General features: G+C 44.0%; 1 protein-coding gene across 1 annotated transcript in view; it reads left to right on the top strand.

Moving 5' to 3' along the window:
• TRABD2B (TraB domain containing 2B) overlaps nucleotides 1-12,891 on the top strand; it is a 292,200-nt gene extending 279,309 nt beyond the window's left edge. The window contains exon 7 of the mRNA XM_040611371.1: nucleotides 11,268-12,891. Within this exon, the coding sequence (XP_040467305.1) occupies nucleotides 11,268-11,490 (223 nt within the window). The 3' untranslated portion in view covers nucleotides 11,491-12,891. The remainder of the gene's footprint in view (nucleotides 1-11,267) is intronic.
• The last annotated feature ends 493 nt before the right edge of the window (nucleotides 12,892-13,384 follow it).

Below are 13,384 nucleotides of genomic sequence, written 5' to 3'. Positions count from 1 at the left end.
TGACAAAACGTGGCTGCTTCCATCTTCAGAGCAAACTGAATTGCTCCCCAGACTGGTGCGGCCAGCACTGACCCTGCAGGGAGGCTGGACCCCGTGCACGTGAGGTTTGGGGCCGTTGGGGTCAGGAGCAAGGTGTTTCCCTGCCGCTCAGGCTGTGGAAGCAGCAGAGACCCATCGATGCCATGGCTGCCCCTTGCACGGGTGCCCATCAGGGAGAAAAGTTAGTCGCTGCCTCAAAAGCTGGGTTTGGGTTGAAGTGGGACCTCGGAAAGGGCGCTGCTTGCCGCGTTAATGGCTGTCTGCTTCCCTGCCCCAGGGACACACAGATGTGGAGAAGAGATCACTTACCATCTAAAAGCTAGAGCAAACCTTCCCAAGCACTGCCACCCTAAGCTGGACATATTTGAGTCATCTTTGTATCTAGCAGTATCTAAGCCCCCAAAGATTGCAGATCTGCTGTTCCTCAAGGTAAAGCTCCAGGCTTAGCAGAGATACGTAAAATCTGTAAAATATAAAAAACTTCCAGTGAGTTACTGTAAAAAAAAAAAAAAGAGATGTTTTTAAAATTCAGTGGAAATGCAAACAAACAACGCTGACAGTGCTAGCCCAGAGGAAAAGGGTAAGGAATATGGGAATTATTTCTGGTTCTGCTGTTCCCCTTCCGATTAGTGAGTCTCATGCCCTGTGAAACGAAGTGAAGTATGACGAGGAGGAGGAGAACATCACCTTTGTGGTGGGCGGTTAGTTTATACGAAGGGTTTAACCACAGTTATACTGTGGTAGCAGGTTTATCTAGGACAGAGTCCTCGTAGAGTGGAATGGGAGGAAATCTGATTCCCTGACAGTGCCGGCAGCGCGGGCTGGGAACCCAGCAGGACCCCGAAGGGCAGCTGTGGTCCAAGTCCAGTTACTCACCGGAGGAAGGAGAAGTAGGAGTTATTTAAATTCATATGGTTTTAATGTTATAAAGGCCGGGTTCCTGCAATTAGGAAAATGCCAGGCCAAATTCTGATTTCACTCAGATCTCCTCTTTACAATTCCTGAATAACTTCCCTGAACAAAGCAAGCATTATACCGGGGGCTTGAGCCCCCGGCGCTGGCGGGCGAGGGAGCCCAGCCTGTGTCCCCGGGTGTCAGGGTGCCTGGCGCGGCAGTACCGTGCTGCGTGGCGTGGACAGTGCTCACAAGAGCTCGGGTCTGCAGAGACATTCAGGGTCCAGGTTCTGACAGCCGGCAGGGAAAGCGGCTGCAGCGTGGCCAGCAAGCAGCTTCTTGTGATGGCACCTCTGGGCTTTCAGAGGGTTCGCAGGCGCTTGGGGAGAGAGTTTGTGCTGTGGCTGGTGTCACCGTGGTTGCTTTGCAAGCAGCAGGATGAACCCAAACCTTGTGGGCAATGCAGCAATTTCATGTCCTTGGCATTTCTGCTGATAGATAAGCCTAACGAACCTTTTTTTATTTTGAGAGTGAGTCTGTTGGAAAGAAAAAGAAGCCAGTGCTTTTGTGCAGTGGAACAAGCTTGAATTCAATACTGCTCCAAATAACAGGTTCAAAGATCTGACCCAACCTTAATTATTCTTACTAAGAGAGACTCTGGAAAAATACAAGCAGTGAGCAGGAAAGAGAGCCCAGTGAATTAGAGAGAAAAATGCGATACAGACTAAACGGAGAGAAAAACTGTTATGCGGAGATGGAAAAAGAACAGGGAGAAGGAAAAAGAAAATTAAAATCAAATGGAAAAATGCAGTATATTGGACATCCATTTAAGCCAGTTTATATTTTGGTTGTTCGTTCTGTTCCTTAATACTTTGCACAGGCATCTTCTTAGCTGAAATAATTGTGTGACTTAGAGAACAGTCTTGGAGAAAATACTTAATTTTACAGGATGTTTTAGGTATATCCCTACTACTGCCTATTCTAAATCATTTTAAAATCTGGAGGGGAAAGTCGATATCTTTTACAGTGTTAACAAGAAAGTGACAGGGTCAAATATATACATCCCTATGAATGTATGTGTTCCCCAAGCACATCTAAACATGCTTGGTTAATTCTGTGCATCTGCAAAAAATTTTTGAGCCATAGGGCCCACACAATGCCAAACAAACACTTGAGTGCACATAGGGGAGGGCAGACCAAGTCACTCTGGTTCTAATTAATTGAAAGGTTGAGCCCAAGACATAAAATATGGATTATGATTTTGACCACCCCAAAAATGCAAATTGTTTTGCACATGGGGCTGTACTGGTGAGCACAGGCAGTCTGCAAAATGCAGACAAAAGGTAGATATTCTGCTCATGCTTGGGATTTGGTTCAAAACCACCTGATTGCAGCCATCAAATTAACTCTTTGCGTGTTGTGTATCAGCAGGTTGCCCAAAAATCTTCATAGATTGCAGCACTGGCAAGATTTTTACAATACTAAGGCCATCTGTGTGTGCATCCCTAATGTTCTTGTTTACTTTGGCTGTAAGAACTGCAATCACTATCTGTCCAAGGACCAGTGAAACAAGTACTTGGTTATTTGAGCCATGAAGATGAGTGCCTTAATTGCGCATACAGATCAGGTACACAGCCAGATGTGTGCAGTGGGTGGGGATGAGTTTGTGGATGTTTTTGAGCCCACATCACTACTTAGACTATCGTGAATGCATCCTGGCTTGGATGTCAGTGCAGAACTGGTGAAACAAAGGGCTCTGAGCTGTCCCCTCTTAGCAAGGGCCAGGTCCTGGGTAAAACTGGGATCCATTATCCCAGCTCTGTGATTGCCTCGTCCCAGTGCAGAATCACGGGGGGATATTCTTAGGATATTAGAGAATCATCAAAGCATTTCTTAGAAGGGCAAAGGAAAGAGCTAATGTTGTCATCTCCTGCCTCAGGACCACCCAGACACTCTACAACAAATTATGGGTCTTCAGCTACAATATCTTGAATTATTGTTCACAGGGATTTTAAAGAATTTAATTTCTTTCTTTTTTTTTCCCCCTCTTTTTTTCCCTTTTTTTTTTCTTCTTTTTTTAAAGGATGACATGTAGTTTCCTGATGGGCTGGTTTTAATAAGGTCGAAATCTTTGTTGTTGCCAAATCAGAGAGGAATATAACATCTTTAAGTCATTAGATGGGAATGGGGTAATTACTCAGAGGGTGTGCTTCAAAGGTTATTGGTTTTTACAGCATTCTGTGTTTTTACACCATTCTGCAGTTGTCTGAAAAGGAGTGGCGGGCCTGATTCTGTCACTGCCACATGTGTGGGTGCAGGATTTGTATTTGCAGGGTTTTCCTGAAGGACTTCAGGGCAGGAGGCTGGAAAGGGCCATCATACCCAGTCTCCTCCGGGGATGGGGGAAAGCTCAACCTGACTGCAAGGTGCAGGAAACTTTCCCACATCCTGGAAGTTCACCTCAGAAAAGAGCACTCAGGCTGTGCTGAGTTTGTTTCTCACCTGCTCCTTCCCTACCTGCTAGATGCGTCCTTGTTGTCCACCTTTGCATCACTGTGTCCCCATGCCTGAGGGACCCTCAGGCTGCACTGCTGTGGCAGCAAACTCCTCCTCTTTCCCCTGTCTCGGGTGCAGCACTACCCATTGCTCCCATCCCTTCCCGTCCCATCCCCATTCCCTCCTCTGGCCCCACAGCAACTTTGCCTTCACAACATGACCCACCTGTGGTTTTAGGATGCCCCTGTAGTGCTCAGCCTCGCTGCAGGTCAGTGTCACTCCAGGGCTGAATTTGTCATCACAGAGGTATTTTGCAGGTGGCCTGGGCAAGTGGGACCTGCAAATCAGAGGGAGAGCCTGCAAAATGCTTCACGTTGGGTTAATGCTGGTGGTGTCACACTAACGCTTCAAGGTCTTGACTCAGATCAGAGTCAGGGGAGTAATAGAAGTGATTTAATGAGGTTTTGATGGTTCCTTGGTGGGTGTCATAGAGCTGAAAACCAAATCTCCTGGCTTCCAGCCCATGGCCCATTCAGACAGGGGGGCAAAAATGCACTAGAAGCATTTGAGCTGCATTTCAGCATTAAGCCTCCTGCTGTTTACACCATCATGGCCTCCCTGGAACCCCTGATCCAAGCAAGCCACCAACTCCTCCATCGTGTCAAACCTCAGAGACAAGACCCCAAGGAAGGGCAGCATGCTGCAGCCCTGCCATGCCTGTTGTTGGGGACCCGCTATGGGGCTGCAGCGGGGAGCTACATCCCCGCCAGCTACTGCTTTTTGCGTGGCAGGATCAGCAGTTTTCCTCTTCCCCACACTGTGGCCCCATCCCTTTGTAGGAACCCGTCCTTACCAGTCAAAGCGCTTACTGGAGCAAGAGCTTGGCTGGGGTTCAGGAGACCTGAATTCCTGAGATAGAGATCTTCAGAAACAGCTCCTCTCGCCTACCTTAGAGACGTGCCTTTGGGGAGAAAGGATTGTCATCTGGAGACATCTTGTTCCCCACGAACTGTAGTGGGAACACAGCTGAAGAGCTCTGACTACAAGCCTGCATCTGCCATAGCTATAATTAATCCCACCCTTTAAATCCTATTAAAGGCCAAGGCATCCGGAAGGACTGCCCGTGATTCTCTGTGACGGCACCTTCTGCAGGTGCTGCTGACAGTCTCAGCCCTGCACGTTCAGGAGGTGAAGGTGCTGACGTTACTTCCCTTTGCCCCTCAAGCATCATCCCATCCTTGTGTGCAGTGTCCTGCTCCCCACCGCTGCTGTTCCTGCGACAGTGACAGTCTGGCTCGGGGTTCTGGTGTGCTTGTTCGTGGCCTTCTGTCCTTTCAGAGCAATGCCTGGTGAAATCTGTGCTTCCCTTTCCTGGCAGTACTCTCTTTTTTTCCTCCTAGGGATAAGCCATGGCAGACATGGTCCTAACAAAGAGGAGGGCTGGGGGAATCCATCTCTATCAGCAGCCGTGCGCTGCCCTTTGCCTCTGCACGGGGCTCGGAGGCTCGCAGGTGCCTGTCTCTAGAGGAGAGAATTGGAATAAGGCTGGATCAGAGCTTGACATTTCTCTCAGGTGGAAGGCTGGTTCCCATTTGGGTCTCGTCAGAAGGAAAGCTCAGGTCGGCAGCAGCGGGTTGTTGAGACGCTCCTGGTGCTGTTGCCTGACCCCGCTGTTGATAGCGTGGCTGCAGCTGCCTCCCAGCGACTCTGCCGCTGTGCTGCTCGCAGAGGGTGGATGCTTGCAGTGTAGAAAATGGCCAAAGATCTGGGTTCCCAGTAACCCTGGGGTAAAGGGAAAATAGTAGAGATAAGGCTCTTCTTTGGCTCATCTCCTGACTTGGCCACAAACCAGCGTGTGATACTGCTTACTCATGTAGACACACAAAGGCACTTTACTGCACTACTGCAAATAAGTAGTGGCCTCCTGTAGACCAAAACCGGATTCCTTAATCAGATCCAGGTTGGATTATTTACTTTTTTTTTAATGAACTGAACCTTGTGAAAGCATGAGCCTCTTGGCCTTGATCCCACAAAGGACTTTAGGGCGTGCGGAGTTGTAGGTATGTGAATACTAGCCTTGCTGGAAGCACTCCTGGGCTTCCAGTGCTTAGCATCCTGCTAGGCTGGGACCAGCAGACTCAGCATTCTGCAGGATTTATCCCTCAGGCTGCAAGTGTCTGTAAAAAAGACAATGATGAAGAAACAGATGAAGCCTGAGTGTAATGGAGCCTATGCTGATCTAAAGAATACCTTCCAGAAACACAGCAAATAATAGTATGAAAACATCAGGAGATGGGGACTTTGCATTCCCTTTAAGAGGTTACTGTAGTGGTTTTCACAGTTAAATCCTTGTGACTTACTTTTAATGCGATTTTTTTTTTCGCCGGCATGCTCTTTTTTTTTTTTTTTTTTTTCCTTCTTGGTTGAGCACCGAGTCCTTTCTTTCAAACATGTGGTCAGATTTCTTGCCAGCCAGCTTGTTTACATACTGCAACAGGTTGGTCCCAGTGCTTTAGGCAGATGTATTTTTCAAATCTTGATTAATAAATTTTGATGACATAAATAGGTCTGGTTAGTTCCAAGAATAATTGTCTTCACTAGCAGAACATTATTCCGATCACCAGGAAAATAATGTGATCAACTCCTTTCACATCTGTTCATTAAATGAAAAGGAAAAAAAAATAGGGCAAAATTTGTTTGAAAAGAAACAGGAAGCATATGCTTAATATCACTTAAAAAAAACCTAGCCATCATAAGGTTAACATCAAATCACAAATGCAAAACAGCCATTATTGTATTTACTCAAAAAATTTTTTCAGTTTACTAGCTCTTTAGGTTTTCAATTGAAACATGCATTTTTTCAGGATTCAATCTGTGCTGGCACATTGTCCTGATAGGCTTCTTTCATCAGATGCTATTGTAGGAAAGGCTGCCTGAGTCCACATTTGTTTACATTTATTAAAAATAGTTGTCATGTGTTTATATAGCTCCTTTGATCGAGAAAAATCCTCAAACACTGTGTAAGTTGTGCTTAAAAGGGTCACTTCCTCCGCCCTGAGCAGAAACCGTGTTGGGACTGAGGCATGGCAGCAGACTGGAAACACACAGAAATAGCACCATACTTGGGTGGGTCCTCACCCCCCCAGAGCACCATCAGTTTTCCACAAGCTTCAGAACAGTTACTGGGCCCATAAAGGCAGTTTGGACTTTGGGGCCAAAAAGTAGTGTAAAGACCATCTTCCTGGAGATTGTGTATTTTTCATGCACTTTCTTCTGCTTTGCAAATAAAGCAGCAGCGGTACCTACTGCACAAGGCATAGGGCTGGCAATAGCTCAGCTGGATCTACTGCTTCCAGTTTGGGGCGTCTCACTCCAGAGAAAATCAGCTAGGCAGAGCCAGGGGAGAGTAGAAGAAAGGACAGAGGGAAGGTACCTAAGGACTTGGAAAGGTGGGGGGAATCATTTGTTTAAATGAGAGAAGGCTGGGGTGAAACATGCTTAAGTCTTCAAAACACATGAAAGGCTGCTGGGAAGGTGAAGGGAATAAACCTGTCCGCGGGGACAGGAAAAGTCACGAACTTGAGCTGTAGCAAGGGAGATTTGGTGAAACATTAGGCAGTAGTTCTGGATGTCAGGAATGGTGAAATGCTGGAATAGATGTCTGCAGAGACTCTGGAATTACCATCATTGCAGGTTCTTTTGAGTCTGGATTAGATATAAATGTCTGGAGGGGTTTAGATCTGTTCCTGTCTTTGGGACAGATGAACCAGAAAGTCCCTCCTGGTCCTACCTTCGGTCGTTCTGCTGTGGTGTCACGTGTGGTCAGGTGAGCCCTGCTTATATGGGTAAACCGAGTCATGCTAAAAAAATCAGTTTGTGAGCTCCTTGCAAAATCCTCCCAAGCTAAAGCAGAACAGAAACTCCTGCAAAGGATTGCATTTGTGTTTAGTTTTCGGTTTTAAAATGTTCCCAAATCATCAAGGTGCTCCAACATGCCCCCAGCACAGAGGGCTTGAATCATATAATTGGATTCAGTGGGGCCTGTTTGCAGAGTCGGTGCCTGAGGCCCCATTCTGGAGGAAAGTTTTACACATTCTAATGATGGTAAGACAATGTATGACTAATGCACTGATGTGAAAAACTGCCCTATTATCTGATCAAAAGTACAAGCTCATGAATATGATACCGCAGGTCATTTGGCTAAAGGATACCTGGAGTCTTCCAAATTTTTAAAACAATCCCATACACAGAAGCAAAAAAGAGGTATGAACAGTGGAGCCAGTGGTTGCCTGTTCACTACAGATCACGTGGAATGTTTTATGAAAGATATTTTTATCAGACACAAAAGACTGAAATACAGAATATCCTGGGCTGGCAAGTGGAGGCGTGGAAATAATTCAGATTTTCATCCCTCAGATCTGTGATTCATTTTTATTATTCTCTGTGTTCATTTCAGGAATTATCAGAACCTCCTTGAGGACAGTGGAAGGTTTCCAGTTGAGTTCAGGGGACTCTGCTGCTGTTTTCACCCTTAGGGAAGGTCCAGGGGTCAGTGAGGTCCTACGTGCCTGTGCAAGCATGCTCAGAGGGAGTTTGGAGACATCACCTCCTGACACCAGGGCCTCCTCTAAGGTTAGGTTATAATCTAACCTGGCTCTCTAGGGTCCCTCTGTGACCCCTAGGAAGAGAAAGACCCTGAGCAAGAGTAAACACCCCCTAGAGACCTGCACTGGAATGGGGTGGACCACCTCCTGGAGAGGTTTCTCTCCCCATTCGCTATAGAAGCAGCCTAGTTACAACCTTGGGCCACAGTTTTTGCCAAGAGTTTTGTAGCATTTGGTAAAAGGGATCGTTCTCTCTAAATATCTCTAAACCACCTTGGCAGTCGGCTAGAAGTAGTTGCATTCAAGAAAATGTTTTGTATGGATAAACTGTGATTCATTTGCTGTTAACATGCTTTGTACATGTTAATGGAAACACACTGTTCTCTCGTAAAGCACTTAAGTATTTTTTAAAAACAAACAACAACCCCACCTAACAGTATTTGTCTTAACAAGGAAACCTTTATAGAAATCTAATGTCTTGAAAAGAGAAAATGACCTTGCTGACTGGGGAGAAAAGTGGTTAAAAATTCTCCAGACTTTTGATAGGAAACTGGGATTTTAAGTAAACTGTAGGGGGTTTTTCCCCCAAAAATACCAAAAATGTTTTCAAGGCAGGGAAAAAAAAATGCCACAACAAAAGCCCAACAAAACACTTCTGCCAGTTGACTAGAAAATGGAAACATCACACAGAAGTGTAGAATGTTCGTATAAGGCTACTTTAGGAATCCCTTAGATATAGTTGGTTGATGAATGAGCTCGTGATTCTTTTACAGGGTCCGTGGCCAGCCTGTCCCCCATCGGACATCATCTCATACAGTACGTCCCTGAGGTGCAGAAAGACAGCCTGCACCAGGGACACGAATCTCACTGGCGGGTCAAGCCCATAGAGTGTATCAGGAGCAGGATACACCCAAACAGCAAGTCTGAATGGCATTCTGGCAATGTTTTTTTACATTGAAATTGAAAATCAGACTCTGCTTGCAGTTTAAAATTTAATTTAGGGCTACACTGTGTAGCTCTGTACAGTGACAAACCATAAGCAAAAGATGAGTACAAGCACCTACGCATACTTACCTTATGGAAAACTGGTACAGGGAAAAAAACCCGGAATTGTGATGCCATTGTCAATGTTGCCAAATCTGTGCACCACAGCATCACTCAACAGGATAAATGAGATCTGGATGAGAAGTTGGAGCCTGACTGCATTTCTGCTGAATTACTCCGAGCATGTAGTACCTCCTATCAGAAGTGTGCTTTAACGGTGCTTTGTATTCGCTGTGGGAAGGCCATTCATACTTGACACTATGTATATTACAGGAGCTCGGATATACAGTGCCTAATCTGGTATCATTCTTGCCAGCACTAAATTAACCACTCAAAAAAGCTGGACAAATTTGAAACAGCAGCATTAGCTTATCCCAGATCAACTCTTTGTATTAAGTGACTGCAGAGGTTTTGATGCAATATAGCAGAAGCCCTAAAGCTATATGTCTTGTATCATCAGTTCAAGACATAAACCAACCACTCACCATGGGAATTTAGGTTCCCATGAATTAGGGAATTAAGATTCATGAATTAGAATCAGCAAGGCTTGATTCTGGGTTCCCAGCAGTTTGTTCCTCTGAAACAGGCACTGCTTTTCACTGTCAAAGTCCCAATACTGGTTAGATGGATTATCTGCTCCTATGAAGCAATTCTCCTGTCTTTAATTCAAGACTGCCTTTTATTTTTGCTCTAATTCATTGCACATTAGTGAAGATCACTTCTAGCTACAGAACAACTATCCCACCCAGAAGATGTGGTGACAGTCTAAAGGATGAGGGGAAAAATGAAATTAATTATCCCGAAGCCCAGGGTGAAGTGTAATGTGCAGTGATTGTCTATTGGATTTGATACTGACCCACATGTGTGTTTACCAGTGTCGCCTTCTGGGTGGATTCTGATGTTCTCACAGTTTGTGATTGACTCAACACATTTGAAGCATCTGAGCTGAAAGCTATCTTAGACAGAAAAAGACAAAAGCCTTCAGTACTACTAAATTCTATTTCTGTGTGTGAAACTGGAGCAAGGTGTGGTTCCTTTTATCCGATATTACGCAAGAGACACTGCCTTTTTCTTCCAAGGTCAGGCTCTCAGATACTGTAGCTAAATATTTGTAGGACTGCATAGCTTCTTACCCCATAAAAAAATATTTGATGGTTATTTTCAGTGTCTCCAAATCCCCTTTATGGAAGATTTAGAAACCAACACAGGGAATCTGCAGGTGTTAGCGTCACATCTTGTTTCCAGGAGTAATTGTCTCTTTCCTCCTTACCCCAGAGCAGAATGCCATGTTTTAAAGCCCAGAATCCATCTTGCACAGTTTGCATGCTCAGTTGTGCTGCTCTGTGACAACTGATGGATTGTGGATCATCCAATAACAGATGCAATGGAAGCATTTTATGAAATGGAGATTACGACTTCAGACTACCCAATCAATTGTAAATGGACCTTTTTGACCTTCAGTGTCATGGGAATCATGATGAATTCCAACCTGCAAATTCAAATCAAAGTACTAGCTCAGGCTACAATCAATAAGCAATCACACTACTACTGAGGCAAATCCACAGACAGGGAAACTTCACACAGAGTCTGGTTTTGACATTGCGTTTTGATCCAAAATGGCTTAAAACTAGGAAGAGAAACAAAGCTGCTGAGTCTTCTGTGCTCAAGGTTATCAGTTGTGTAAGGGAATCCTGAGAAATCCTTTATGGCTTGTGAAACAGGGGAAGGACGTGTTTTGTGGCCCCTCCTAGACTCAATATCCAGTCCATGGTAAGACATGTCTCTGAGACATGGACAAATTTTGAGACCTTTGGTGGCAAGAAGGTACCTGAGAATGTAAGAATGAAGTCATCCTGGGTCAGCACAAAGATACATCTGTCACAGTCCCTGATCCTGGCCAATAATGGATCCTTAAAAAAACGAGTGCACTAGGTTAGATCCATCACGAGTGATCTCTCCTTTGGCTGTATTCCACCAGCAGCCAGAAGCTGAGGGACATCCTGAATCAGAGCTGTTTCCAGATCATCGCACTTACCAGCCCCAGGGGCTCTCCCTGCATGTCTAATGCATGCAAACAATAATAATAATTGTGATGGTTATCGTTGTTGTTACTACCACATGGAATGACAGCTCACAGGGTAGAGATAAGGGTTCTCCTGTTTAATTTCCTTCTCTTGTGTTTTCTTTTAGCACCACCACGTTGCCTTCCTATATCAGGATAACCAATGGCTACATCACAGTCAAACCTCCCATTTGGATTTCAAACCAGCTGGATCAGAGACCGCGTTCAGATCGCCCGTCCCAGCCTCAGCCCACAAGCTCAGCTACAACCAGCCTTTCATGGCCATCAATAACTTCTCCTCTCTGCGTGGCCATAGCTTCTTTTCTCCTGAATCTACTGCAGCCTTCCTGACCACATTAGTATTATGTGCAATCCCTTGGAATAGAGAAGAGAGATAATTTATGAACGAAGTGGAGGTTAAGACAACATTACAAGCTGGACCTTCTCAGTTGACTCAGTAGTGCCTTCTAGCTGATTTTGTCTCTTTGCCCAGATACATTTTGAAACTCTAAAGCTTTATTGTAACACTGACTTACATCTTCTTTTTGTAGAAGGATCTTTATTTCCCATAGTGCTATGGGGTTTTGTAAAATATACATGTTCATATAAAGAAGAAAAAAAAAAGAAAAAGAAAAAATGTATTTATTCGACTGGTAAACTTATTTTTCTTGTTGTATATGTTAATAACATCCTTATTAATCAGTAGCGATGGTGAAACAGATAAATTAATATTTTCTATATTTGTTTTCTAACTGACAACTCTGCAAATGTCTGAACTGACACCAGATGAACACCACCTTTGTTTCTTTAACCATTACTTTTTACAGCAACTGTCCAATAAGTAAATTTCTGCTGAACTATATTTTACTTTTTTCTATCTCGTTATCATAGCTTACACTGATTAAAGCAGATCCTGCTCTCTGTGGCCTATGCCCATTAGAAAAATAGGTGCATTCTTAACTCATTCACTGCTACAACCTAAAACACCAGTTATTTTTATATGACTTAGTACACCACTAGTCACGATAACCCTCTAAGTTCCCCTGTTGTCTTTAACTAAACTATTTAACTTCTTTGGAAATTACCGATTTCCCTCTTTGCCCTGGGATTAATTCATTTGCTAACAGAAATTAAGACAGCTCTTTCTTAATAAAAAGTTGCTTTTAAAGTCCGCAATAATCCCACTGAAATTATTTTCTTGTCTCCCTCATTTTATATAAACACAAGCTTACAACCTTTCCCAGCGTAAACAAGAACGGAACTTGGTCTGTCTATAGGCTATAAAGGTGTCGTATCCTGTTAATCTATAGAACTTGTACCAGTTGTATTAATGCAGATGGACAACCTAGAGGGCAATAAACTTCTACAAATTCCTCTTCATCTTGCTATTATGCCGCTCAGAGCCAATATCTCCGTGCTGAGTTATGACTTGTCCAAAACCTGTTCAAGACCCCTGTGTCAAACGGAACATTCCTCCATCTGTAGACAGTGGTACCTCTGTTGAATTAGATGGGAAAATTGTGACACCTTCCACTCACTGAAAAATCTGCTCCCTATCCCAGCAGTTACTTTTCATGAATGCAGTGAACAACATATATGGGAAAAAGAAACATGTCCATCTTAAAAACTATGATGTTTAATAAGACATGTTGATATCCGACCCCCCCCAACAAAACATGATGAAAAATCCATTCAGATACAAACTTTTCAACCAGAAAATTAATTTTGATTGAAATAGTATTTTTCTTTCTCAGTCATAATAAAAATAAAAAAATATGCGATGAAAACAGTCTAAAAGACTTGAAAAACATGAAAATACAATGGAAACTTTGCTTTAAAAAAAAAAGCAGTGCTTTTTCACCTTGGAAAAAATACCAGAAGATAGTGATGGTGATTATAGTAATAATACTGATAAAAGCCTGACTGAAAACAGTCACACTGGTTTCCCACCAGCCCTACAGCCTGGTCTCCAGGTCTGCAGATGATTCCATGTAATCTTCAAGTCTCAGCAGTGAGAGGGACTTCAGGATTCACCGTTTGGTTGTCATCATACCAGTTAATTTAGGAAAGTAGGTTAGAAAATAATTAGACTACAGAAGGTGCATGGTTTTATTTGAAACCATGGTGAAATACTGAACTTTTCCATCATGCATCCCAACCCATTGCTTTGCAAGGGCCAGGGAGAAGCCGGGTAACTTCTTTTTTACTTACTGCACACCATGACCTCCAGCCTTTGCTCTGTTTT

Source organism: Falco naumanni, chromosome 11, assembly GCF_017639655.2.
Source record: "Falco naumanni isolate bFalNau1 chromosome 11, bFalNau1.pat, whole genome shotgun sequence".
Classification (NCBI taxonomy): domain Eukaryota; kingdom Metazoa; phylum Chordata; class Aves; order Falconiformes; family Falconidae; genus Falco; species Falco naumanni.
Note: the sequence above shows the minus strand (reverse complement) of the source record. Positions and strands in the feature narration are given on the sequence as shown.